The following is a 23,819-nucleotide window of genomic DNA, read 5'->3' as shown; positions in this document are numbered from 1 at the left end:
AGGGAGGTGTTGTAAATGGTTTGATTGTTGAAAGGGTAAGAGACGTAGGTGTGGTCTTTCCTCCAGGTCTTTAGTTGCGTTACACATGACAACACTTCGTTCAAGTTCAGTACATAGCTGTGTGTGCGTCTATTAAACATGTTGTAGCTTGAGGCTTGCAGAGTAAGTATTCCATATATTTCCTCCAGTAGGCTCTGTAGGCTCTGTGTCGTGTGGTTTTCTCAGTGTCTTTCCAGGCCGGTGTGTGTGTGTGTGTGTGTGACGCGGAGCATGGATAATGGCGTTCACAGTTCCGTAACCCAATTGGACATGACGTGTATGGGAATAGACTCTGAGTCTCTCTCTCAGTGTTTCTTCATGTTTCCAACTCAGACATGGCTTCAGCTACGTCTCAGTATCTCAGGGGGACAAGGAGAGGGATCGGACTTCAGATGGGACTGTGATAGGGAAGGTGCGTGCATGCGTGTGCTTTGTGCACACGTCTGTCTGTGTGTGTGTGTGTGTGTGTGTGTGTTACAAACGAGGCCAACTGAAACACAATGCCAACACTAGGCTCGTTCATGGAAGCCATGATATAAAAATGACCGTTCTTATCATGTCACTTACAGTACACAAAGTGAAGAGACTTTACAAGCTACGGAATGCATTCGTGAGGTATGCTTCCACTGGAACAGAATGACACAACAGCCAACTTGAGCTGTAAAAAATGACATCACTCCAAGGGAGAGGGATAGCAAAAGAAAAGAGGGTCACGCCGAGTACAAGTTTTCTAACAAAGGGAGAATCTATAATTCTTGGGAAAGTAAGTACGGTTTCTAAATCGATGAGAGGTCCTCTATGATTACAGCTATTGTGAAATGTCACACAAAAAGATAATCATCGCATCATTTCCCTCCAGACAGACTCATTATCTTGCTCAATTACAACCAATCACACCGAAATGAGAAATGACCTTTGTGTGTGCGCATGCAACTGTAACATTTGAGTTAAATGTCTCATTACCTGACACACAGTTTATGCTGTTTTCAACTCTCTAGAGACAGCAGGAGTGGTAGAGATACTCTTAATGATCGGCTATGAAAAGCCAACTGACATTTACTCCTGAGGTGCTGACTTGCTGCACCCTCGACAACTACTGTGATTATTATTATTTGACCATGCTGGTCATTTATGAACATTTGAACATCTTGGCAATTTTCTGTTATAATCTCCACCCGGCACAGCCGGAAGAGGACTGGCCACCCCACATAGCCTGGTTCCTCTCTAGGTTTCTTCCTAGGTTTTGACCTTTCTAGGGAGTTTTTCCTAGCCACCGTGCTTCTACACCTGCATTGCTTGCTGTTTTGGGGTTTTAGGCTGTGTTTCTGTACAACACTTTGAGATATCAGCTGATGTACGAAGGGCTATATAAATACATCTGATTTGATTTGATTTGATTTGATGTGACACAAGTTAATTCTACAATGACATGAACATTCTCAAGTCCAGTTTCTGATGGACATTTCTGACAAATTCATGGTTACATTACAAACATCTATGAGCCAACCGGCAGATGAATGACAGAATCAATCAATCAACTAACCAATCAGAGGGAAATGACTGTTTGGGTGCCGGTCCGTTTTGGCCATATCTTTTACCTTCTCTGGCAAGAAGTGTTGTTGAGAACAGAAACAGTCAGTTTCAGTGTGACAACATGTTAACATCGGTTTGAAATAATCTGGTTGTTGACGCGTCGGAGGCACAGAAGGATCCTATCTCTAGCAAGAGTATGTCAATGGATGCTTTCGACTTTAGTCTAGTGCACTTCTGCTGTTGACATTCTTCATGCGAAAAACAACAACATATTAAGTGTAAGGCTTTTAGTGGCACTGAAACCATAATGTCAATCCATGTTCAGCATGAGGGGTGTGGTCGGTTTCTAATTCTACTTTGATCCACAGGTCTGAAATGTCTCCTTATTCCCTATGCAATGCACTTCTTTTAGCCAGAACCATTACAAGACCGGTCACTATGAGGGTTTGGCAAATAATAGTGTATATATAAGCAATAGGAAGCCATTTAGGACTCAACCGTTAGTTGGCTTTCTTCTTCTGCTGCTCCTGGAAGAAGTCATTGCAGGCTACGGTCAGGTTACGGTCAGGCTATGGTCAGGCTACGGTCAGGGTACGGTCAGGCTACGGTCAGGTTACGGTCAGGCTACGGTCAGGGTACGGTCAGGCTACGGTCAGGCTACGGTCAGGCTACGGTCAGGTTACGGTCAGGCTACGGTCAGGTTACGGTCAGGCTATGGTCAGGCTACGGTCAGGCTACGGTCAGGTTACGGTCAGGCTACGGTCAGGGTACGGTCAGGCTACGGTCAGGCTACGGTCAGGTTACGGTCAGGCTACAGTCAGGTTACGGTCAGGCTAGTCAGGCTACGGTCAGGTTACGGTCAGGCTACGGTCAGGCTACGGTCAGGGTACGGTCAGGGTACGGTCAGGCTACGGTCAGGCTACGGTCAGGCTACGGTCAGGTTACGGTCAGGCTAGTCAGGCTACGGTCAGGCTACGGTCAGGCTACGGTCAGGCTACGGTCAGGCTACGGTCAGGGTCGCCACCAGAACCACATACTCATTGAAGACCACCTCGTTGTCTTTGTTGGAGTCCAGAACATTCATGATCTTCTCCAGTAGCATGGGGTCTTTCTGAGAAATGGAAATGATAAGAAAGAACAATGAATCAATCTATCAAAGATCTATCCACCAATCAATATTTTCAAACCCTGATTAAGTACATTTGATCATTTCAGGGATGGAGCTGGGAGAATGGAACCGCGCTCAAATTCATAGGCACAGCTATTATGGGTTGAAAGTCAATGAGATCAACATCGTTTTGGGTCTATAAATGAAACAACCATTGAACAGCTGCAAATCTTCCAGACTGTAACTCCGGTGTTCTGTTCCTCTGGGGTTATTCCAGTTGACGTCAGGACACGCACAGGTCTCTGATTTACTCTACTCATCCACACAGCACTACCAGGAAATGGACTGTCCTGAATCCTGATAGGTCTGATGTCGCCTATTGACCGGTCTGGATTCAGCTGCCTGGCCAATAAATAAGTTCCCTCGGGACAACAGACTGCAATTAGGCCCTGTGTCAATCTCCCAGCCTGAGATCTGAGATGGAGATCTGAGGAGAGACGCCTCAGGCTCTGAGTCATTGGATTCATGGTGCTGAAGCCCCATCCAGGATATTAGACCACCTAAGGCACTGACTGGGCACAGCACAGCACCTCACCACACAGCCAATGTCCACTGGAAGCTAGTGTGTCAGTGGCAATAATCAATGACACATGAGCTGAGACCTATCAGAGGTGTGTGTGTGTGTGTGTGTGTGTGTGTGTGTGTGTGTGTGTGTGTGTGTGTGTGTGTGTGTGTGTGTGTGTGTGTGTGTGTGTGTGTGTGTGTGTGTGTGTGTGTGTGTGTGTGTGTGTGTGTGTGTGTGTGTGTGTGTGTGTGTGTGTGCCCGTGTGTGTGAGATGGTGACCGTTGGATGGCTTCTTTCAGTCAAGCCAAGCCAGTCTGGGATACAGAGCCCTGTGGTGACTTCAGGCTGTGGTGATACGGAGCTAATGGAGGTATGTAACACACACAAACACACACACACAAACACACAGCTCAGGGGGCCATATCCTGATTTGATAGTTTGACTGGATATGTGCAAATCTTCATTGACATATAGTTGAAAAGTTACTATTTGGCCCAAGGTAACAACGTTGTATCTAATTCAACAGTAAGGCGTATCTATCGCCTCAGCATACAGTGTGATTGACGAATGACAGAATTATTCAGTGATAGGTTATGAATTTTAAATGTTTTAATCACTAATTAGCTCAATGTTGACCCTAGGAAATGAAGCTACAGTATGAGTCTGCATCCCACATGGCCACATATTCACTACATAGTGCATTACTTGTGACAAGGAGTATATCGGGAATAGGATTACTTTTGACAAGTAGTTTATAGGGACTAGGATTACTTTTGATAAGTAGTTTATAGGGACTAGGATTACTTTTGACAAGTACTTTATAGGGACTAGGATTACTTTTGACAAGTACTTTATAGGGACTAGAAATACTTTTGACAGGTAGTTTATAGGGACTAGGATTACCTTTGTGACGCGTCCTAAATGTGTGCAAGACTGGTACCAGGACACCGTCTCTATACCTGTCAGAGGTATGTCAGTGGATGGATATTAGTGACATCAGAAGGGAGTAGTCTAAATCTAGATTTGGAGGTGATGTGGGCCACTGCTGATGATGCGTAGACACCTGAGGCTTCCTTCCATCAGAGTGAGGGTGGAGAAAACCCGAGGGAATAGAGGGGGAGAGGAAAAGAGATTTGTCTCTTCAACCCGTCTCACAGAGGGCAGTGGAGAGTAACAAAATAATGGTGTTAAACTCAATTTAACCAGATCTCAAAACTTCACAGCAAGGAAACTAATCCAGCATAATGTAGAAGGAGAATATCAAATAATTGCCCTTTGCATTAGTGTTTCTTTCTTGCTTTCCTTTTTGGACAAGTGGATAACTGTACCATCCTCTTAATCAACTGGGTTCTCGTTGCATTCTGTAGATGTAAGACTAGGATCTTAATACAGTTTTCTACAACAGGAAAAGGTTCCTGCAGCAACAGAAAATGTGAATTATTATGTGGATTGTAATTCACGGATACATTTTGTAGGGGTTGATTCATTTTTCATGAGGGCAACTCAAGTCTGACATTTTAAAGTGGAAATGACTAACTTTAGAAACCTTTTTAAACCTTGAATACACTACAAGTTTGCATTTCCTGCAGTGCAGGAAAATTCTCGGAGACAAAAGAGTGATCAAATTGTAGCCACTGAGGTATATTGAAGAACAGAAAAGCGAAATTGCCACTCTTCACATCTTTGAGAATCATGTAAATTGTGTGTTGTAGGCCTAGGTCTATAATTAGAACAAGATTAACATAACAGACAACATGAATTTGTACAACAGCAAGTTGAGCGAGTGTGTTTTTTTAAAAACACTGGACATTTGCAAATTCAATACGCACTTAGTTGTCTTGTTCATCTTTCAAGTCTCAATGGGTAATCAAGTAGGATTAAGAAGCCTCCGGAACATATCCACAAGTCCGCATAATCCTCACTGTTGATCACCATGAAATCAACGGAAGGAAAGAAAACAAGTTGAAAAGGTCACGCTCCACTAAACCAAAGCATTTCCAATACTGAACGTGTTGTCGACGACAGCCAGACGTGATGTGCTGCTACGATTTCATCGAAACACGTGGGTTCCACAACTCCAACTGTCACAAGGATGTCTCTAACTCAAGACGAGGCATTACTTGAGGTTCAGCGCACAGCTAATGTGCTACATCTATTCAAAAACATGTCACCGTTCGAGGAGGAGAGGGCAAGACCTTGTGACAGGTTTTACTACGCGGTGCCAAGTAAACACAGCTTAACACGAATAGAACTTATACACTCGTTTTTCTTTTTCCTTTACAGTTTCCCCAAAAACAACAGCGGAATAAGTGTCTTAAGAGGTCAAACATGTTTCCCCCAGGCCCGTTCACGAACAGACCCTCCGAAATATACCGATTGTGGGCCTTTCAACTGTTGTACCTGGCCAAGTGAAGAGAATATCCAAATACTGTAAAACTACGTTGAAAATGATAAATGATGGATTTTAGACATCTTCTTCACCGTGTGGAAGACGGGGAGTTCACTGTTCAATAGTTGTTTCAGCTCTCCCTTGTTGAGCTTGTGTTCGTCTCCGCTCCCGGAGTAGTATTCGTCTCCGTTGCTCCCGGAGTAGTATTCGTCTCTGTTGCTCCCGGAGTAGTATTCGTCTCCGTTGCTCCCGGAGTAGTATTCGTCTCCGTTGCTCCCGGAGTAGTATTCGTCTCCGTTGCTCCCGGAGTAGTATTCGTCTCCGTTGGTCCCGGAGTAGTATTTGTCTCCGTTGCTCCCGGAGTAGTATTCGTCTCCGTTGCTCCCGGAGTAGTATTCGTCTCCGTTGCTCCCGGAGTAGTATTCGTCTCCGTTGCTCCCGGAGTAGTATTCGTCTCCGTTGCTCCCGGAGTAGTATTCGTCTCCGTTGCTCCCGGAGTAGTATTCGTCTCCGTTGCTCCCGGAGTAGTATTCGTCTCTGTTGCTCCCGGAGTAGTATTCGTCTCCGTTGCTCCCGGAGTAGTGTTCGTCTCCGTTGCTCCCGGAGTAGTGTTCGTCTCCGTTGCTCCCGGAGTAGTGTTCGTCTCCGTTGCTCCCGGAGTAGTATTTGTCTCTGTTGCTCCCGGAGTAGTATTCGTCTCCGTTGCTCCCGGAGTAGTATTCGTCTCCGTTGCTCCCGGAGTAGTATTTGTCTCCGTTGCTCCCGGAGTAGTATTCGTCTCTGTTGCTCCCGGAGTAGTGTTCGTCTCCGTTGCTCCCGGAGTAGTATTCGTCTCCGTTGCTCCCGGAGTAGTATTCGTCTCCGTTGCTCCCGGAGTAGTGTTCGTCTCCGTTGCTCCCGGAGTAGTATTCGTCTCCGTTGCTCCCGGAGTAGTATTCGTCTCTGTTACTCCCGGAGTAGTGTTCGTCTCCGTTGCTCCCGGAGTAGTATTCATCTCCGTTGCTCCCGGAGTAGTATTCGTCTCCGTTGCTCCCGGAGTAGTATTCGTCTCTGTTGCTCCCGGAGTAGTATTCGTCTCCGTTGCTCCCGGAGTAGTGTTCGTCTCCGTTGCTCCCGGAGTAGTATTCGTCTCCGTTGCTCCCGGAGTAGTATTTGTCTCCGTTGCTCCCGGAGTAGTATTCGTCTCCGTTGCTCCCGGAGTAGTATTCGTCTCCGTTGCTCCCGGAGTAGTATTCGTCTCCGTTGCTCCCGGAGTAGTATTCGTCTCCGTTGCTCCCGGAGTAGTATTCGTCTCTGTTACTCCCGGAGTAGTGTTCGTCTCCGTTGCTCCCGGAGTAGTATTCGTCTCCGTTGCTCCCGGAGTAGTATTCGTCTCCGTTGCTCCCGGAGTAGTATTTGTCTCCGTTGCTCCCGGAGTAGTATTCGTCTCCGTTGCTCCCGGAGTAGTATTCGTCTCCGTTGCTCCCGGAGTAGTATTCGTCTCCGTTGCTCCCGGAGTAGTATTCGTCTCCGTTGCTCCCGGAGTAGTGTTCGTCTCCGTTGCTCCCGGAGTAGTATTCGTCTCCGTTGCTCCCGGAGTAGTATTCGTCTCCGTTGCTCCCGGAGTAGTATTCGTCTCCGTTGCTCCCGGAGTAGTATTCGTCTCCGTTGCTCCCGGAGTAGTATTCGTCTCCGTTGCTCCCGGAGTAGTATTCGTCTCCGTTGCTCCCAGAGTAGTTGTCGAAATCTGTTCTACTGTAAGCAGCACCTTCAAGTCGGCTTGGCATGATGTTGATAAGTAGTACATGAAAGTATTTTTTACTTAAGTTCTTTACACCACTGTAAATACTCTATATATGATGGTGTATATAGATAGTATAGACAGTATATGAATAGAAAAAGGTGTGTACAGCATTAGTTACATAGGATGAGCATTGACTAGACTACAGTATTTACACTGAGTGTACAAAACATTAGGAACACCTTCATAATATTGAGTTGCACCCTTTTTGCCCTCAGAACAGCCTCAATTCGTCGGGGCATGGGACTCTTCAAGGTGTCCAACTCGTTCCACAGGGATACTGGCCCGTGTTGACTCCAATGCTTCCCACAGTTGTGTCAAGTTGGCTGGATGTCCTTTGGGAAGTGGACCATTCTTGATACACACAGGAAACTGTTGAGCGTGAAAGTTCTTGACACAATCAAACCGTTGTGCCAGGCACCTACTATCATACCAACCTTTTTTCAAAGGCACTTAAATATCTTGTCTGGCCCATTCACCCTCTGAATGGCACACATACTGTATATAATCCATGTCTGAATTGTCTCAAGGCTTTAACATCCTTCTTTTACCTGTCTCCTCCCCTTCATCTACACTGATTGAAGTTAATTCAACAAATGTCATCAATAAGGGATCAGAGCTTTCACCTGGAGTCCCCTGGCCAGTCTATGTCACGGAAAGAGTTTTGTACACTCAGCGTACATATGAAGTGGGTAAGACAGTATGTAAACATTATTAAAGTGACCAGTGTTCAATGACTATGTATATAGGGCAGCAACCTCTAAGGTGCAGGGTAGAGTATCAGCTAGTAACAATGACTATGTATATAGGGCAGCAGTCTCTAAGGTTCAGGGTAGAGTACCAGCTAGTAACAATGACTATGTATATAGGGCAGCAACCTCTAAGGTGCAGGGTAGAGTACCAGCTAGTAACAATGGCTATGTATATAGGGCAGCAGTCTCTAAGGTTCAGGGTAGAGTACCGGCTAGTAACAATGGCTATGTATATAGGGCAGCAGTCTCTAAGGTTCAGGGTAGAGTACCGGCTAGTAACAATGGCTATGTATATAGGGCAGCAGTCTCTAAGGTTCAGGGTAGAGTACCAGCTAGTAACAATGACTATGTATATAGGGCAGCAGTCTCTAAGGTTCAGGGTAGAGTACCGGCTAGTAACAATGGCTATGTATATAGGGCAGCAGTCTCTAAGGTTCAGGGTAGAGTACCAGCTAGTAACAATGGCTATGTATATAGGGCAGCAGTCTCTAAGGTTCAGGGTAGAGTACCAGCTAGTAACAATGGCTATGTATATAGGGCAGCAGTCTCTAAGGTTCAGGGTAGAGTACCGGCTAGTAACAATGACTATGTATATAGGGCAGCAGTCTCTAAGGTTCAGGGTAGAGTACCAGCTAGTAACAATGGCTATGTATATAGGGCAGCAGTCTCTAAGGTTCAGGGTAGAGTACCAGCTAGTAACAATGGCTATGTATATAGGGCAGCAACCTCTAAGGTGCAGGGTAGAGTACCGGCTAGTAACAATGACTATGTATATAGGGCAGCAGTCTCTAAGGTTCAGGGTAGAGTACCGGCTAGTAACAATGACTATGTATATAGGGCAGCAACCTCTAAGGTGCAGGGTAGAGTACCAGCTAGTAACAATGGCTATGTATATAGGGCAGCAGTCTCTAAGGTTCAGGGTAGAGTACCGGCTAGTAACAATGGCTATGTATATAGGGCAGCAGTCTCTAAGGTTCAGGGTAGAGTACCGGCTAGTAACAATGGCTATGTATATAGGGCAGCAGTCTCTAAGGTTCAGGGTAGAGTACCAGCTAGTAACAATGACTATGTATATAGGGCAGCAGTCTCTAAGGTTCAGGGTAGAGTACCGGCTAGTAACAATGGCTATGTATATAGGGCAGCAGTCTCTAAGGTTCAGGGTAGAGTACCAGCTAGTAACAATGGCTATGTATATAGGGCAGCAGTCTCTAAGGTTCAGGGTAGAGTACCAGCTAGTAACAATGGCTATGTATATAGGGCAGCAGTCTCTAAGGTTCAGGGTAGAGTACCGGCTAGTAACAATGGCTATGTATATAGGGCAGCAGTCTCTAAGGTTCAGGGTAGAGTACCAGCTAGTAACAATGGCTATGTATATAGGGCAGCAGTCTCTAAGGTTCAGGGTAGAGTACCAGCTAGTAACAATGGCTATGTATATAGGGCAGCAGCCTCTAAGGTTCAGGGTAGAGTACCAGCTAGTAACAATGACTATGTATATAGGGCAGCAGTCTCTAAGGTTCAGGGTAGAGTACCAGCTAGTAACAATGGCTATGTATATAGGGCAGCAGTCTCTAAGGTTCAGGGTAGAGTACCAGCTAGTAACAATGGCTATGTATATAGGGCAGCAACCTCTAAGGTGCAGGGTAGAGTACCGGCTAGTAACAATGACTATGTATATAGGGCAGCAGTCTCTAAGGTTCAGGGTAGAGTACCGGCTAGTAACAATGGCTATGTATATAGGGCAGCAGTCTCTAAGGTTCAGGGTAGAGTACCGGCTAGTAACAATGACTATGTATATAGGGCAGCAGTCTCTAAGGTTCAGAGTAGAGTACCAGCTAGTAACAATGGCTATGTATATAGGGCAGCAGTCTCTAAGGTTCAGGGTAGAGTACCAGCTAGTAACAATGGCTATGTATATAGGGCAGCAGTCTCTAAGGTTCAGGGTAGAGTACCAGCTAGTAACAATGGCTATGTATATAGGGCAGCAGTCTCTAAGGTTCAGGGTAGAGTACCAGCTAGTAACAATGACTATGTATATAGGGCAGCAGTCTCTAAGGTTCAGGGTAGAGTACCAGCTAGTAACAATGGCTATGTATATAGGGCAGCAGTCTCTAAGGTTCAGGGTAGAGTACCAGCTAGTAACAATGGCTATGTATATAGGGCAGCAACCTCTAAGGTGCAGGGTAGAGTACAGGCTAGTAACAATGACTATGTATATAGGGCAGCAGTCTCTAAGGTTCAGGGTAGAGTACCGGCTAGTAACAATGGCTATGTATATAGGGCAGCAGTCTCTAAGGTTCAGGGTAGAGTACCGGCTAGTAACAATGACTATGTATATAGGGCAGCAGTCTCTAAGGTTCAGAGTAGAGTACCAGCTAGTAACAATGGCTATGTATATAGGGCAGCAGTCTCTAAGGTTCAGGGTAGAGTACCAGCTAGTAACAATGGCTATGTATATAGGGCAGCAGTCTCTAAGGTTCAGGGTAGAGTACCAGCTAGTAACAATGACTATGTATATAGGGCAGCAGTCTCTAAGGTTCAGGGTAGAGTACCGGCTAGTAACAATGACTATGTATATAGGGCAGCAGTCTCTAAGGTTCAGGGTAGAGTACCAGCTAGTAACAATGACTATGTATATAGGGCAGCAGTCTCTAAGGTTCAGGGTAGAGTACCAGCTAGTAACAATGACTAAGTTCAGGGCAGGGTACTGGGTGGAGGCTGGCTGGTGGTGACTATTTAACAGTCTCTCTGTCCCAGCTTTGATGCACCTGTACTGTCTCCTCCTTCTAGATGTTAGCGGGGTGAACAGGCCATGACTCGGGTGGCTGAGGTCCTTGATGGTCTTCTTGGCCTCCCTCTGACACCGGCTGCTGTAGATGCCCAGTGTGCTCCCGGTGATGCGCTGGGCTGCCTGCACCGCCCTGCAGATGCGGACGGGGGAAATTACCGTACCAGGACGTGATACAGCCCGACAGGATGCGCTTTGTGAGGGTCTTTTGTTATTTATTTTATCTAACTAGGCAAGTCAGTTGAGAACAAATTCTTATTTGAACAAAATCTTAGGGGCCAAGCCGAATTTCTTCAGCCTCCTGTGATTCCGATTTGGAATTCCAAAGTACCCAGTTGGAAGTAGGGAGAAGCACATTTTATGTTTTGTAATAGTGTTGAAAAAAAGCAGTGATGACAGTGCTGAATAAAATTTTTAGACATGAACTCACTCATAAAAACAGCAGCTCTTTGCTGTATTCTTTGACAATCTCTGGTCAAGGTTTTAAAAGTTATGAAATCTCACATAGGTTAATATCAAACTTTGCTGGGGTTGTGGAAGCTGTAGGCACGGTTATTTGAGCTATCCGATTGGCCAGCGTAGTAGGTGCAAGCGTAGTAGGTGCACTCGATTTAGCCTCAGATCTCCCGGTCTGCTGAAGAGGTTCAAAACGGGAACGCTTTGCCTACCCGTAGCGCAGGGCTTCTGATTCAAGTGCACCTACCGCCAACAGCACCAAAACGGGCTAAGCACACACCCTTGTGGGGCCCCCATGTTGAGGATCAGCGGTGTTGTTTCCTACCTTCACCAGCTGGGGTCGGCCCGTCAGGAAGTTCAGGACCCAGTTGCACAGGGCGGGGTTCAGATCCAGGGCTCCAAGCTAAGGATGAGCTTGGATGTGAAGGCTGAGCTGAAGTCGATGAGTAGCATTCTTACATAGGTATTCCTCTTGTCCAGATGGGATAGGGCAGTGTGCAGTGCGATGGCGATTGCGTCATCCATTCGCACTTTCAGTTTTGTGCAAATGCTTCCATCTATCTACGGATTTTTGGAGAAGTTCTAATCGTCACAGTGGGAACAACATCCTCTATGCACTTCCTGATGTACTCATCCACCTAGACAGTGTATACATCAATTCTCTAAGATGTCATAATTAAAGGATATATGTAAACCTAACCAAATTACTCTCGCATTGGATCGAGACGAATGAGTCGCCGCCACAATTTAAATGAAGGAGAATTAGATTACATACGGTTTTGTTGTTGTTGGATTTTTGTAATTAAGATGTCTTTCGAACAGCTAACGGCAAGGTAACAGTTTAGAGTAACATCACTTCACATTGAATTTGATTTCCTAACAATATGCTCCGCACCTCAACCTCAACTTCAGATGCAGTTTCAGGTGTTCATGAAGACCTATGTATTAGGGAGATTTTCCGTTGCAGCCCTCAGAAGGGAGTTTATGTCCACAAAACGAAAAAGTTTTAGAATCAACATTCCAATAAAGTATGTGTAAAACTTCAGAAACTACCATCTCTGTTCCAGAGCAGAACCGCCTTTCTTCCAATGATACTTGACTGCCCTCTAGCGGTCTCAGGGAGTCTGTGCAGTCAACATGTGTTTCATGATGCTTTAATGTTCCATGAGGATCGCAAAACACTGGATCAGAATTCATTGCCTTATTTGGTTCATTTAAGATAACATAATGATATAAAGCCTCCTTTGAGTTAGAGATTTGGTTTACTTGAGCTCCACCATAGAAACCATCTCTGTGGTCCGCTCCACTTGCCTCTATTCACTTCTAACCATCAGACCTTATTCCAACCAGCATGATGCAAGACGAACCAACACAAAAACACAAGTGTAATTCAACATGAATAATGTGGAGCCTTTGAACTCAAAAGTCACTTTTGACAGCTTTCTATGATTTATTACTGTTGACCTCCAACAACAAGTCCATAAGAGAAAGAGAGGAGAGAGAGAGAGGAAGAGAGGAGAGGGAGAGAGGAAGAGAGGAGAGGGAGAGGGAGAGGGGAGGAGAGGGAGAGGAAGAGGAGAGTGAGAGAGAAAGAAAAAACGAAAAAGAGGAAAACATGTATTTTTTTAAAGTTGTTTTTCATTAATAATCAACTGATTTAACCAAAATGATCAAATTTGACAGTTCACCAGTTTCTGCATTAATACATGAGCACCATAGTTTGGCTTTGACCACAGTGTATTGTTTCTCCTCAATGCGAGTAAAGAAAACACACTTGACTTTGTCTTTGTCACTTCGGATCAGCGGGAGGCAGCTCTCTCAGATCTGGGTCAGAAATGTGGGAGGGGAGGGGGAGGGAGGGGGAGGGAGGGGGTGGAGGGGAGGGAGGGGGAGGGAGGGGGGAGGTGGCGCCTCGATCTACATAAGAGGCTAAGATCGACCGACAACCTAATTTGGCACTACGGCACCAGATGATTTGCCTTTTGCAGAAAAACAAACATTACATTACAGCTGGAAGCTTCTTTGCCTTTCTTGTGGAGTCTGTTGCAACCAACCCAGATAATAAATGAATCCTCTGAGACTATTAGACTTTAGTTGGGACACAGTGAGTGCAGGCGGTTTGTTCAGCGGTGTGTCTCTCCCCTGGATGTCTCACCTGACCGTGGCTAATCTGACCCTGGGTCTGGGGCTCCCGGAGCAGTCCGTCCTCCAGCCGGCGTGGGACTACCTCCTGCAGCACCACCAGGCTGAGCTGCGGAGCCCTCTGTTCCCTGTGGTCATCTCTGTCTCTACCTACCTTCTCCTGGTGACCCTCTACACTCTGCTAGACCTCCTGGCCCCCAGCTGGCCAGCCCTCAACAGCTACAAGCTCCACCCAGACAGACCCGTCACCTGGGACAACATCTGGACCACCCTGTATCTCACAGCCTACAACCACCTGGTCTATATCTTTCCTGCTGCTGTGGGCCAGTGGCTGTGGAGGCCTCCTATCCCACTCCCCCGTGACGCACCCACTCTAATGAGCTTCCTCCTGGGCATCCTGGGGTGCATGGTGGTCTTTGACTTCCAGTTCTACCTTTGGCATCTTCTACACCACAGAGTCCCATGGCTGTACCGCACCTTCCACGCTATGCACCACCAGTACCTTCAGCCCTTCAGCCTGGTTACCCAGTACGTGTCCGCCTGGGAGCTGATCAGCTCGGGCTTCTGGACCACTGTGGACCCCCTCCTGCTGCAGTGCCACTGCCTGACCGCTTGGGGCTTCATGGTGTTCACCATCTGTGTGTCCACTGAGGACCACTGTGGCTACGACTTCCCCTGGTCGCTGCACCGCCTGGTGCCCTTCGGCCTGTGGGGCGGACCCCCCAAACACGACGCTCACCACCGGATGCCCGGGACAAACTTTGCCCCGTTCTTCTCCCACTGGGACTGGCTGGGGGGGACTAACATGGTGCCCACCCCCTCCAAAGATAAATATGTTGAGGAAGGTGTGAAAGGGAGGAAGGATAAAGGAGCTTGAGTGTTGCTTTTTTTCTCTCTCCTCCCTCTCCCTTGACCGCTCTTTGTGTGTATTTCATCCAATCTCTCTCCCTCCCTTCCTTACTCTATCTCTTCTGTCTTTCTCTCTGTCCACCTCTCTCTCTCTCTCTCTCTCTCTCTCTCTCTCTCTCTCTCGCTCTCTCTTTCGCTCTCTCTCTCCCCTCTCTCTCTCTCTCTCTTCACCTTTTCCATCTTTCTTTGTGTTCATGAAATGTAATGACTTTACACTGCGCTCTGTAGCTCTCTGTCAGATCTCTGGTTTTGTACGATATTGATTTGTTTGGGATTGCTCTGTGGATTTTTTTCATTGGTTTCCATGGCATTCTCAGGTCAGACTTCCCTGCATTTGAAATGTGTGTGTTTTACTAATACCGCTAAAAATCCATGCTGACTGGAGTTGTATATTTTTGCTAAGTTTTTTGCTATTGAAATTTTCCTATGTTTCTCTGTTTTGAACTCTTTTTGAATAATTTCTTTGGGGGTAAATCCTATGACTGGATAACCTGATATAGCATAACTGTCTGTTGGTAGATGAGAGACATGTAAACATAAGACTGCACAAATGTTTTATAGGTATTTTAATAACTCATATAGTATTTCTGGAAAATGTGTGTTTTGTTGAAAATAACACAGTTGAAGGATTGCAGCACAGCAATTCAAGCAGGGTAACACAAGGGAAATGCGTGCGCGCGCACACACACACACACACACACACACACACACACACACACAAACACACACACAAACCAGAAAGCTGAATGGCAGTCTTTTAGCGGTGTCCAGTGGGCCGCCAGAGCGATGCGTGCGGCCAATACTAATTTATCATCCTCTCTTTCAGACACTGTCTATAATCTCTTTGGCAGAGACCTCTACACTGCCCCTCCCACGACAAAACACCTTCACTGTGATCCATGATCTTCGGCCTGGGGCCTAAACACAAACAGAAACCAAACACAAACTATTTCTCTTTTCAAGCATGTCATTGGCCGAGCATCAAGTATACTTGGTATTCCTAGAGAGTGTGCTTGTGTTCTAATAGATTATTAATATGGGAAACTGCAGGATATTTGTACTGTTGATGATGATTGGAGCAGAGGATCGGTGAAGAGTTAGAGAGCAGAGTGAAATGTCAGCCGTGTTTTAATCAGATTGTCAAACTATTGTTGGGAAAGGGTCTACAATTTTGGAAATATTAAAGAAATACGAATGTTGATTGTCATTTAAAGGTCATCATCCGCTGTGAGATGGAATCCTTATAGTGCTGTAAATGTGCCTACGTTTCCAATTATCATTCGTTCTGTGTGCACTAACCATCGTTCACCCGAAAGGGCCCCCTCTTGGATTTTCATCCCATGAATTGACGACGGCACAGCCGATGTGTGCTCTATCTACACGTTACTAATCCTCGCTTGTGTCACAGTTTTGAAACCCTTTGAACTTAACTTTCATATCGTCGAGAAATTATTTTCTAAAAACAAAAAGGTACAATTACTGTAAACTTTTTTAAACACGATTCCAACAAGGCCGTATGTTACAGCTTGTTTACAGAAGAGAGAGAAGCCAACCTGTTTTAATTAGAAATCTAGTGTCTCCGAACACCCGTGTGTAACAGAAGAAGAATTCCAGTAAAGTGTTGTGACTGAAAAATACTGTTGGCTGCAACTGTGTAAAAACCAGGGGTGCAACTTTTGGGGGGGGGGACGACGACACATAACTAATTTTATAAATGTTTTTATATATTTTTATCCAGTCAGATCCAACGCTCCAAACCATCTCCCCGACCGCTCGGAGGCGTCCGCATGGTCCTAAAGCACACCCTGGCCCCGTTTTGTATCACATTCCAATGATAAAACTGGGGGGGGACAAAAATTCAATTTCAGAATGTGTGTGGAGGGGGGACATGTCCCCAGTGAAAGTTGCGCTCCTGGTAATAACAGAGGACAGTAGGCCAAGTGTATCTTTGTATTTCCATCCATGATATCAAAATTATAGTTGTAACCATGTTTACATTGGTTACAAACAAGCTTATATTTGAGGTTCTGGTGGGGTATGACAGTTGAACTAAGCTCATGATGAGGCACTTATACATTATATTCTTCATGAATCAATGGGTACATATCATTCATTTATGAGTCCCAAGATGGATGTAGCAACTGCTGATTGACCCTAAAAGAGTAGGCTAGCTAGCTTACACTCCTCCTTCAGTACATCTTGGGCTAAGTGTCCGCATGCAGTTTCACAAACAGTCCACCAGAGGTCCCGCTAAGCATAAAGTACTACTTGAGAAGTCATACCCTGGTTAAGAAATGAGAAGTACAGTATGAATTAGACACAGACACACCTGGAATTCCATAAATAGGAAATGGTCAGACAATAATGAATTTTCTAACATGTATAGTTTATTCCTGTAACCTGAAGCAGACCACAGTTACTTCCCCTCATTGGAACATCTGCCCTGAGTGTCAGTCATGAAGTTCAATATTCAACAAATATTTATGTCATGTAATGTGATAGATACGGTTGTATAATTCAACACACACACTGGACATGACATTCAATCACTATGGATCAACCTATGGTGCTACCACAGGCAGAGAGGTCGAGAGAGGTCAAATAGTACTCGTGGTTTAAACATGTCACGACTTGTCACGACGCACCGTGCCTTTCCATGTTGTTATTCATAGAGGGACGGTACTTGGCAAACAGGTTTGGTGTGTCGAGGAGCGGAACTCAAGCGTTGCAACACAAGGTGCCTATTTTAGAAATGCGGCCCTTGAGGGACTGGCTGAAACAGAGACTCGGTGTGCGATCGGGTTAAGCGAAACCACATAGGTGAGTCATAAGTGTTACTGATAGAACTATGTGGTAGTATCTCCCCTGGTCACCTTCAGGACAGGACGGCCCCTTCCTGCCCTCTTCCACAAAGTTTATGATATCAGCGTGATCTGGATGACACAAAAACCTGTCAGTCACCATTTTACTGCCCCCCCACCCCACCCCCTCTCTTTTTTTCGCTCTTTCTTTCTTGTCCCCTACCTTCCCCCTCCCCTCTGTTAAACCACCTGTCATAAAATATCCCTATCTTCTTGTCCCAAACTGTTCCATAACCTGCCAATAAATGGAAATGAATCATTTAATGATCATTGGGAGGATACTGTGTGACTTGTAAAACAATCCGCCCTCTCTCCCCCTCTGGTGATGCAAATCCAGTGGTCTAACATGTAAACAGGAAGGGTTTCAGCACATGGATCATTTGACTGATACACAGAATAACACCCAACCGTCTCCCTGGAGATCTAATGAAAAGGCTGGATTTTCCTGCAGCCCTACCATAACAAACCTGATTTAACAAATCAACGTCCTTAGAGTAATTATATCACAACAGTGGTCAAAATGCTGCTACAACAGAACTGGCTGTATGGGTACTCTCTTTTCTCATGGTGTTTTACAGGTCTTCAGAATCTGCTGGTTGTACTAATTATATAACCGAGTCGTGTAAAGTACTTAAGTTAAAATACTTTAAAGTACTGCATAAGTCGTTTTTGGGGGTTATCTGTACTTTACTTTTACTTCACCACATTCCTAAAGAAAATAAAGTACTTTTTACTCCATACATTTTCTCTGACACCCGAAAGTACTTGTTACATTTTCAATGCTTAGCAGGACAGCAAAATTGTACAATTCACACACGTATCCTGGTCATCTCTACTGCCTCTGATCTGCCTCACTAAACACAAATGCTGTTGGAGTCTGCCCCTGGCTAGCCATAAATGTGCTGTCTGGGTTGCTTAACATAAGGAATTTGAAATGACTTACACTTACTTTTGATACTTAAGTATATTTTAGCAATTACATTTAATTGTGATACTTAAGTGTATTTAAAACCAAATACCTCAACTGTTTCTCAAGCAGTATTTCACCGTGTGACTTTTCTTCTATTAAGGAATCTTTCCTTTTACTCAAGTAGGACAATTGGGTATTTTTTCTACCACTGTACTTACATCCTCTCCCATTCCTGTCATACCTAGCATGTCTCATTGACATGCTACCTTTGTAGAGAGTTGTGTACACGCAATGCTCACTGAGACTTTTACCTGAGTTAGTCTACTGCCATATTCATGCTCTACAATGGACAACCTGGGCTAATCAGTCATCGGCAGACACAGATCTACATAAAAGCCACCTTGTGTTTCAAAGGAAAGGAGGTCTCATTTAGAGTAATAGTGCGTGTGTGTGTGTACCGTACTCCTATGTTACCTCTGTACTAGCCACCCTCACTACTCTCTTCAATCAGGTTTCGTAGGGGCCTCTGTGACTATACTATGTGCATATAATGACAGGCTTTTTAAAAGGGGCCCTGCCTGTTTGTGTGAAGGAAATTTAATCAGGAAGTGCTCCTGTCTGTGGTAGCCTAGTTGTGTGAAGCAGATGTTTTACTTACAGAGAATAGTGGCAATAGGCTGGGGGAAGGTGACACCCCACAGCAATATATCATCTCTGAAAGAACCTGGAGTAATCTATCCTCCCTGAAAACACAATGCTCTGCTCAGGCTCTGCTCTTACAACAAAGCTTGTTGTGTACAGCCTTTCTCTTAACCAAACAATGAATACATCAGAATTGAAATCAATATAAACATTGACTTAATTTCTGATGTATTCATTGGTTGGCGCAGCGAAACGCTTATGTCACTAGCTCATAACAACGCAGTTTAATGTCAAACAGCACACAAATAATACCCCTCAAAAACGTACAAATACTTTAAAAGAAAAAATTAATCAAGAAATGTCGGAACGAATCCGATTAACAACCCAAAGAACACGGTTCCTGGTATATTGAACATGCACTGAACAAAAAGATATAGTCACCTTGTCCGAGAGAGATTTACATGGTTATCAAAACGTCATGCCTACAGGAAACACAGCCCTTATTGGTGGTTCTAAAATTAATGGGGTAAAACAAAACATTGGAACCACTTCCCTGTTTGACCGCTAGGTTTTATGGGTATTATGACACCTCCACTGTGGGGCTCTATAGCACAATGGTAACACTTGGGTCATTGTATTGGACTACAGGACATGAATGGGTTCACCTTGTCTAATCATTATCTACAGATAAAAGACAGGATCCAGCCTCGTCACCAAACAATCCTCCTTATCTTCTATCACTCTCCATTGTTGTAACATTTTTACTTTATAATTGAAATATCAGCAGGAAATAGCACTTTTCAATGGTCATAAATGTAAGATGCAGAATAGTATTATGCAAGACAGTGGATAGTTAAGGGAGGGCAGCATTCTAAGAAAAACAGGAGGGAAAATGCTGCTCATACTCCCAGATGCTATTTATTTATAACAACATTTCAACCCTTAGGTCTGCATCAGGCATCCATATCCCAGGTGGGGGTGGAAGGTCCTGTATATAGAGGCATTACTCAGTGACATCACTTCCTGAAACAGGAAGTAGAAAAATGTATAACATAGGTTCACAATATTAACATTCAACTCGTCTAAATATATGATCATACACAAGGAATGTGATCAATATTTACAGTAACATATACACACGTACAATATTCAAATGAGTATTTAAAAAACAAAACAATTTGGACATTTTGAAACTACAAAAAACGGTTTCACGTCAAACTCCTCATTAAGGCCAAGAGGAGACAGTGTGTTGAGCCTGTGGAACCAGAAAGATTCCATTTGAAGAAGTTTCCTCTCAGTGTCCCCTCCCCTGTGTGACATCTTGACCATTTCTATTCCAATGTATCTCAGAGAGCTAATAGGATGTCTAGCTTATACAAAAGGAACAGCAACAGGGTTTTGTCTCACCTGTCCGTATATTGCTGCGGTGCTCACTGATCCGTGTCTTAAGGCTTCTACGGGTTTTCCCTGTGTGAGACAGACAAGGATATTAACATGTAAATAATATTGGTGGAAATGCAGGTAATCGGATCTTAAATCTTTATCCTGTGTGGGGGTGGGTAAATGAGTTACATTTGTATGTGAAGCTGCATTGAGCCACATTTGTAATTAACCTCCCAAACTTTGTCTAAGAAAGTTACCCTTTTCTCTGGTGGATAATCAGATTTGACCACAATGTCTCTCATGTTTGGGGTTCTGTTAAAAGACCATAGGTGGGGGATATTTAAAGATGGGTTTCATTGCCTCCCGAGTGGAGCTGTGCCACTAGAGATTCTGGGTTCAAGTACAGGCTGCGCACAATTGGCCCAGTGTCGTCCGGGTTAGGGGAGAGTTTGGCCCGGCAGGGTTATCCTTGTCTCATCGCGCATTAGCGACTCCTGTGGTGGGCTGGGCACAGTGCACGCTGACACGGTCGCCAGATGTACGGAGTTTCCTCCGACACATTGGTGCAGGTGTCTTCCGGGTTGGATGGGCATTGTGTCAAGAAGCAGTGCGGCTTGGTTGGGTTGTGTTTCGGAGGACGCACGACCTTCGCATCTCCCGGGTCCGTACGCGAGTTGCAGCGATGAGACAAGACTAACTACTACCAATTAATAGAAAAAAGGGGTGAAAATACAAAAAAAAGACGAGTTTCAATTGTAGGTCAGTATCAATATTGTACCAGTGCTTCCTTAAATGCCTTCCCCAACAGGGGACATGTGCTGCTTTTTCTTTAACTTTTGGTTGAAAGCCTTCCAACTGTGTTAGTCCTTCAAAACGATGATTGGCATGTTTTACCCAATTGTCTTTGTACCTCCTTTCCTTAAACCGTTGTGTAAGGTCTGTGGTCTGTTTCTGGTAAGATCAAATCAAATCATATTTCTTTTCTAGCCCTTCGTATATCAGCTGATATCTCAAAATGCTGTACAGAAACCCAGCCTAAAACCCCAAAACAGCAAGCAATGCAGGTGTTGAAGCACGTTGGCTAAGAAAAACTCCCTAGAAAGGCCAAAACCTAGGAAGACACCTAGAGAGGAACCAGGCTATGAGGGGTGGCCAGTCCTCTTCTGGCTGTGCCAGGTGGAGATTATAACAGAACGTGGCCAAGATGTTCAAATGTTCATAAATTACCAGCATGGTCAAATAATAGGTCTGGGACAGGTAGCACGTCCGGTGAACAGGCCAGGATTCCATATCTGCAGGCAGAACAGTTGAAACTGGAGAAGCAGCACGGCCAGGTGGACTGGGGACAGCAAGGAGTCATCATGCCAGGTAGTCCTGAGGCATGGTCCTAGGGCTCAGGTCCTCCGAGAGAGAGAAAGAATTAGAGAGAGCATACTTAAATTCACACAGGACACTGGATAAGACAGGAGAAGTACTCCAGATTTAGCAAACTGATCCTAGCCCCCCGACACAAACTACTGCAGCATAAATACTTGAGGCTGAGACAGGAGGGGTCAAGAGACACTGTGGCCCCATCCGATGATACCCCCGGACAGGACCAAACAGGAAGGATATAACCCCACCCACTTTGCCAACGCACAGCCCCCACACCACTAGAGGGATATCTTCAACCATCAACTTACCATCCTGAGACAAGGCCGAGTATAGCCCACAAATATCTCCGCCACGGCACAACCCAAGGGGGGGCGCCAACCCAGACAGGAAGATCACATTAGTGACTCAACACACTCAAGTGACGCACCCCTCCTAGGGACGACATGAAAGAGCACCAGTAAGCCAGTGACTCAGACCCTGTAATAGACCCTATTTCATTGTGGAGCTAGAGGAGTTAGAGCCCTGTCTATGTTGGTAGATAAGATGAGAGCACCCCTCCAGCTAGGATGGAGTCCGTCACTCCTCAGCAGACCAGGCTTGGTCCTGTTTGTGGGTGAGTCCCAGAAGGAGGGCCAATTATCTACACATTCTATCTTTTGGTAGGGGCAGAAAACAGTTTTCAACCAGCGATTGAGTTGTGAGACCAGAGACAATTACTTGATGCCGACATCTTCCTAGATGATTTACACGTTGAAGCTATGTTGCACTTGGTAAGAAGCATCAGAGCTGCATAGTCTTCTGATGCGACTGAATTGACTTAGAAACTTTTAATAAGTGGACGTGGATGAAAGCTGTCACCTCAAAGGAGGGTATTCCTGTCCGTAGGTTTCCGATAGAGATCTGTAAGAGAGGGAGGTTTTATCCTCCATAACCATCACATCAAGACAACTGTTTTGTGATAGGTCATAGTTAATGGTGAAACGAAGGTGTTCATTCCTAGTATTTAGATAGGCATGGAATTCCAAAAGTTCTCCCTGGGTCCCTGTATAGATCACGAAAATGGCATCCAAATATCTCAGAATTAGGAGAATATCGGAGAGAAAAGGGTTAAGGTTTAGATTCAGCACGGCCTGTTTTTCAAACATTCCTAGATATAGGCTAGCATAATTAGGAGCCATAGTGCTCCCCATCGCTGTCCCTTTCGTCTGGAGGAAGAAGTCTCCTCTGAAGAGAAACTAGTTGGAGGTTAGTACCAGTTCAGCCAAGTCCACAATACAGTTGGTGCTGGGTAGAGCATTAGGGGACGTTCAATGAGGTAGAACATGAGGGCCTCTAGGCCGCCCTGGTGGGCGATGTTAGTATATAGACCGGTAACATCAAAAGTACACAGAATAGAATTTTCAGCTATACAGTCCACAGATTTCAAAAGATGAATCCAATCAAGTCACTAGTATACGTGGGGAGGGAGATGGCCCCAGGGTTTCACAAGATGGTCTACAAAAGATAGAGATATTGTCTGTCAGAGATCCGTTACTACTCACAATGGGCCTGCCTGGTATAGGTGGTGTCATGCTGTTGTGAATTTTGGAGAGAGCGTATATGACAGGTGTGGTTGGGCAGTCAACTTTCATATTCTGTCTTTGTCGTTTCCACTTCATTCAAAAATAATGCAGACAATTTACCATGGATCAGAGACTTGAATTGATTAGTAGGGTCCTTAGAGAGTCTTTAGTCAAATTCATCATCACGGAGTTGTCTCAGAATGACCTTTTCATGGTCTACTGCATTTTGTATCCTCACCGCACCTCCTTCGTCGGCAGGTTTGATAATGATACTGGAGTCATTTATGAGTTCCACAAGAGATTCTTTCTCTGCTTTGGACATATTGTAGAATACCTTGTTCTTTTTGGTAAAAATCTGGTAAAAATCGGCTTTTCCTCTTAAAAAGTGGGTCTCTTTATAGTGCAATGGATTAACATTGGCAGGTGCATAGGGAGAAACCCCATTACAAAAAAAAAAACTAGGTCAATCTCAAAAACGGTGGGAAAACTTTTAAACGTCTACAAATGTATCAAAGTCATTGGCCTGTGATGTTCAGACAAATGATAGACCCTTACCTAGGGCAGATGCACATGTGGCAGTGGACAAGTTAATGACCGATTCTTGCTCCGCGTATGTTGCGGGGACTTCG

At 45.0% G+C, this 23,819-nt stretch overlaps 2 protein-coding genes across 2 annotated transcripts; one reads left to right on the top strand and one right to left on the bottom strand.

Annotated features, from left to right (window-relative positions):
• Positions 1 to 2,072: 2,072 nt before the first annotated feature.
• Positions 2,073 to 7,400, bottom strand: LOC115123409 (protein S100-Z-like). The gene is made up of 4 exons (XM_029652748.2): positions 7,325 to 7,400; positions 5,735 to 5,788; positions 2,582 to 2,697; positions 2,073 to 2,141 (listed from the first exon to the last, which is right to left on the bottom strand). Exons 1-4 carry the CDS (start codon positions 7,398 to 7,400, stop codon positions 2,073 to 2,075), a joined length of 315 nt encoding a protein of 104 aa, XP_029508608.2.
• Positions 7,401 to 13,472: 6,072 nt separating this feature from the next.
• Positions 13,473 to 15,588, top strand: LOC115123412 (cholesterol 25-hydroxylase-like protein 2). The gene is made up of 2 exons (XM_029652752.2): positions 13,473 to 14,394; positions 15,285 to 15,588. Exons 1-2 carry the CDS (start codon positions 13,473 to 13,475, stop codon positions 15,359 to 15,361), a joined length of 999 nt encoding a protein of 332 aa, XP_029508612.2. The 3' UTR covers positions 15,362 to 15,588.
• Positions 15,589 to 23,819: the final 8,231 nt, after the last annotated feature.

The sequence above is a fragment of the Oncorhynchus nerka genome, linkage group LG19, assembly GCF_034236695.1.
Source record: "Oncorhynchus nerka isolate Pitt River linkage group LG19, Oner_Uvic_2.0, whole genome shotgun sequence".
In the NCBI taxonomy this organism is placed as follows: Eukaryota; Metazoa; Chordata; class Actinopteri; order Salmoniformes; family Salmonidae; genus Oncorhynchus; species Oncorhynchus nerka.
The sequence above is the reverse complement of the archived record's forward strand: the minus strand, read 5'-3'. Positions and strand labels throughout refer to the sequence as shown.